The sequence below is a fragment of the Magallana gigas genome, chromosome 2 (genome assembly GCF_963853765.1).
Source record: "Magallana gigas chromosome 2, xbMagGiga1.1, whole genome shotgun sequence".
Classification (NCBI taxonomy): domain Eukaryota; kingdom Metazoa; phylum Mollusca; class Bivalvia; order Ostreida; family Ostreidae; genus Magallana; species Magallana gigas.
Window position 1 is genome coordinate 44854923 of NC_088854.1, and position 3867 is coordinate 44858789.

The 3867-nt window shown below is 30.5% G+C and overlaps 1 protein-coding gene across 1 annotated transcript in view; it reads right to left on the reverse strand.

Moving 5' to 3' along the window:
• Positions 1-948: 948 nt before the first annotated feature.
• LOC105321200 (vitellogenin receptor) overlaps positions 949-3867 on the reverse strand; it is a 39206-nt gene continuing 36287 nt past the window's right edge. The window contains exon 32 of the mRNA XM_034445430.2: positions 949-2484. Coding sequence (XP_034301321.2) covers positions 2344-2484 — 141 coding nt within the window. The 3' untranslated portion in view covers positions 949-2343. The remainder of the gene's footprint in view (positions 2485-3867) is intronic.

The window sequence follows — 3867 nt, forward strand, 5'->3', positions numbered from 1 at the left end:
CCTGTCTCATTAGTTTCGGAGAAGAAGATTTTTAAAGATTTAACCTATATATTCCTATGTAAAAGTTTGACCCCCCCACATTGTGGCCCCATTCTATCCACAGGGGTCATGATTTCACAACTTTGAATCTACACTACTTGAGGATGCTTCTATTTTAGTTTCAGCTTTCCTGGCCAAATGGTTCTTAGGAAGAAGATTTTTGAAAAATTCTCTAAAATGTTCAATAATACCTAATAATCTCCTTTGGGAAAAGGTTGTGGCCCTTAATTTTCACAACTTTGAATCCACTTTACCTAAGGGAGCTTTGTGTCAAGTTTGGTCGAAATTGGTCTGGTGGTTTTGGAAAAAATGTTAAAAATGTGAAAAGTTTATGGACAGATGGACAGATGGACAGGCAGACAGATGGACAACTGAGCTTTCAGCTCAGGTGAGCTAAAAGAAAAGCAAGGGGCGTATTGTACACATTCCTGAGAATTAAAGGCGAAATTATTTAACAAACTTTTCAAATATTATAAATACATATCTCAGAAATGTTGATTTCGGATGTTTTTTTGATGTTAAAAAACAGTCACCCAAGTTATTTCCTTGTTTAATACACGTACTAAACATTTTAGTACATCACGATACATGACATCCAACTAACTTCTACACTTGCCTTTCCTACCGAGTCCTAGAACATTGTATCAGTGATTCATTGACTATTACAGTACCTGACATATCTGTCACCATTAAGTACAATGTGTTGATAAACCTTGTCTTCCTTTAGTATATGCACTGAGAAATATACATGAGTCGATAGTATAATATGTACAAGATTTAACTTCATTGATTTTACTAGCATAATGCATCATAATGTAGCTATATAACTAGCCTGTATTTGAGACTCTACCAAGTAAATATACAATAAATAGTTTCAAAGATCATTTTAATTAGTTTAACTGGAACCATGCTTTTGATGTTTACAATATTTATTCATATCAAATGTAACAGATGCCATCAAATCACAATAAAACATAGAGATAGGTAATCAAAACAATGAGAATTATGAAAAAATGTAATAACAATTCTATATATAAATACATTTCCACAAAACTTATATCTTAATAATATACATATATATTTAGCTTTATACACTTAAATCTTATAATTAATATTAATCATTTCATATTGCACTGAGAAAATAGACAACTTTTTAAGTATATCACAATATTTTTCTAAAATGTTCAAATTCATATGAAGCACAATTTTAACATATTGGCACAATTATCTTGACAAATGCATTAACAAATCATTTCAACAAATAGCATTATAATATCATCAGATGAAGGGAAAGAAATATCTTCATTTAATTTCTGACACCATGTAGTTTTATAAACAGAAAAGAATTAAGCAAATTTATGATATACTGCTTTATACGTTCAACTCCGAAAACCTAAATGTTTTATCTAATTGCCAAGATATACTCACAAAGAAAGTTTACAAACTCTTCAAACAACCCTAAAATCATTTGCACTGGATGTCATGATATACCGGTAAACATTTGCATTTAATGTAAAGATATGTTTTATGAAATTAAGTTTAATTCTTCAATACTCAAAGGGATAATAAATAGCTAGAACAATGAGAAAAAATTTCATGAGATCATGAAGCTTCATTCCTTCCTTTAGATATTCATCTTTTTCACAGATGTTTCATTTATAATCAATCCCAAGATAAAAAATAAATATCACATTGAACAAACAATCCATGATTAACAAAACAGGTTGTAACTCAATAACAAGTTACTACATGTAATACATAGTCTTCCTTTTGGTACAAAATCAACTTTTTTAATTTTGCAACAATCATTGTAAAAAAATCTGCTACAATTCAATCAAACAGAAACATTTGGTTAATAAACTTAATACACCGAAAGTTTAAAATTTACAATATTTATACGCAGAGATATCCTTGTGAATGATTTTGCCCAGAATCTGGCTCAAAATGCAATGTCTTTAAGACGTAATTAAGAGTAACTCACTCCCCCTACCTGTACTTTCTTTTTATGTACATTTTCAAAAATTATTTATTAGTAAGCTTACAAAATTTAAAAAAGTTTTTGTAGATAAAACAAATATGCTTTATATAATTTTTGTGAGACCAATTGTCCGATTAGGTTTTGTTATATAATTTAGGACCATTCAAAATTATTGAAGTTTCTAACTATTGCAAATTTAATATATACATGTATATCAAATATGCTGTAAAAATGGCACTGCATGGTACTGGTTCAGACAGTCTAGAATTGGCAAACAGCTGTGCAGGAAACTGCACCAGGAGTAGAAGGAAACAAAACATTGATCCTTACGCCTTCTGATTGGTTGAAATAAGCTGTGATGTAAGGTCATCATTTTCGTCGATATGACTTATAAATGCGGAATCCACCGACATTGTGGAGTACTGCCAAGATAATCCTCCATGGTCCTCGGAGTCAATACCACTTACCTACATCAACCAAAGATTCTTAGATTATAATATCATATCAATCATTGAAAAAAAATAGATACTGGGAACCTTTTTTTATCAGGGTTATTCATTTTTAGACAGTGAGTCTTTTGTAAAATTTTTTAAGAATGAATAAAATTTTCTCCCCAAAATCTTGAATAACAAGGTCTCAAATTTGCATGCATGTTGTTAAGTGATATGATTACACATGCACTTAAGGTATCCGATCCATATTAGGACCAAATTTTTCCAACCTTGAATATTCATCATGTATTTAATACTTTGATATTTATTTAAAGCATTTAAGATTAGAAAAAGATTTACCGAGAGAAATTTTCAAAAATATTATTAACTAAGCAGTAATTAATTAATGAAGATTGCATTAAGGTCTATGGAGACAAGCACATTTTTTAAAATAAAAAAGTAATTACAAGAAATATCAAAAAATGCTCTGGTGGAAAGATGTATTTTATCATAAGAAATACAAAAATTATTGAAAATAAATTTTAGACCGTGTAGATTTTTTTAGAATTAATTTTTATAGAATAAAATCAAAGGGGAACAACTCTTCAAAATAAGGAAAAGGTCACTAATTAGGACACATTCCACTCTTACATATTGATACTTAAATAGGAAAATTATGTCCAAGTATACTAAGTATTAAACCCATACATATCTGTTATGCACCCAGATTCATTGAATCTGAGGCTATTATGGATCGGATACCTTAAAAGAATTAGAAAATATCATCAACAGATAAGTTTTATCAAACTTTGGGTTGCTTACCGAATTTACTCACCAGTACATGTATTGGGTGAAAAATTATGGGGTTATATGGTTTTGAATTCAAGTGAGAATTTACACTAATTATAATAAAATATAACAAACAAGAGGCCCATGGGCCACATCGCTCACCTGAACAGCAGTTCCTTGTAACATTACATTTCGTAGCATATGCTTTTTCTATTTTAAACATTGAACCCCTTTCTGGGGACCCAGTAATGGTCCGAGGTTTATGGTTGGCTTGAACAACATAAATAGTAACATAGGAATGAAAATGTGTAGCACTGCGGTGGGACCGCACGTACACAACCTGAAAAACTGAACGTAGAAGAGTTCCACTTCAAGAGGAATAACTCTCAGACTGTACAGAACATTAAGAAAGATAACTCTTGGTTCCACTACATTAGAGTTTACACAATTTGAGGATCCTTGCATAGTAATCTCACAAACTGTAGCATTATAGTTCTCGAGAAGAACTTTTTAAAAACATTTTCAATATATCTTTCTATGTTAAACTTTGAACCCCTTTTGGGGCCACAGTATTAGTCCAGTGCTAAAGTTTTAATTATTTGGAATCTACATTATTTAAGGATGCTTGCA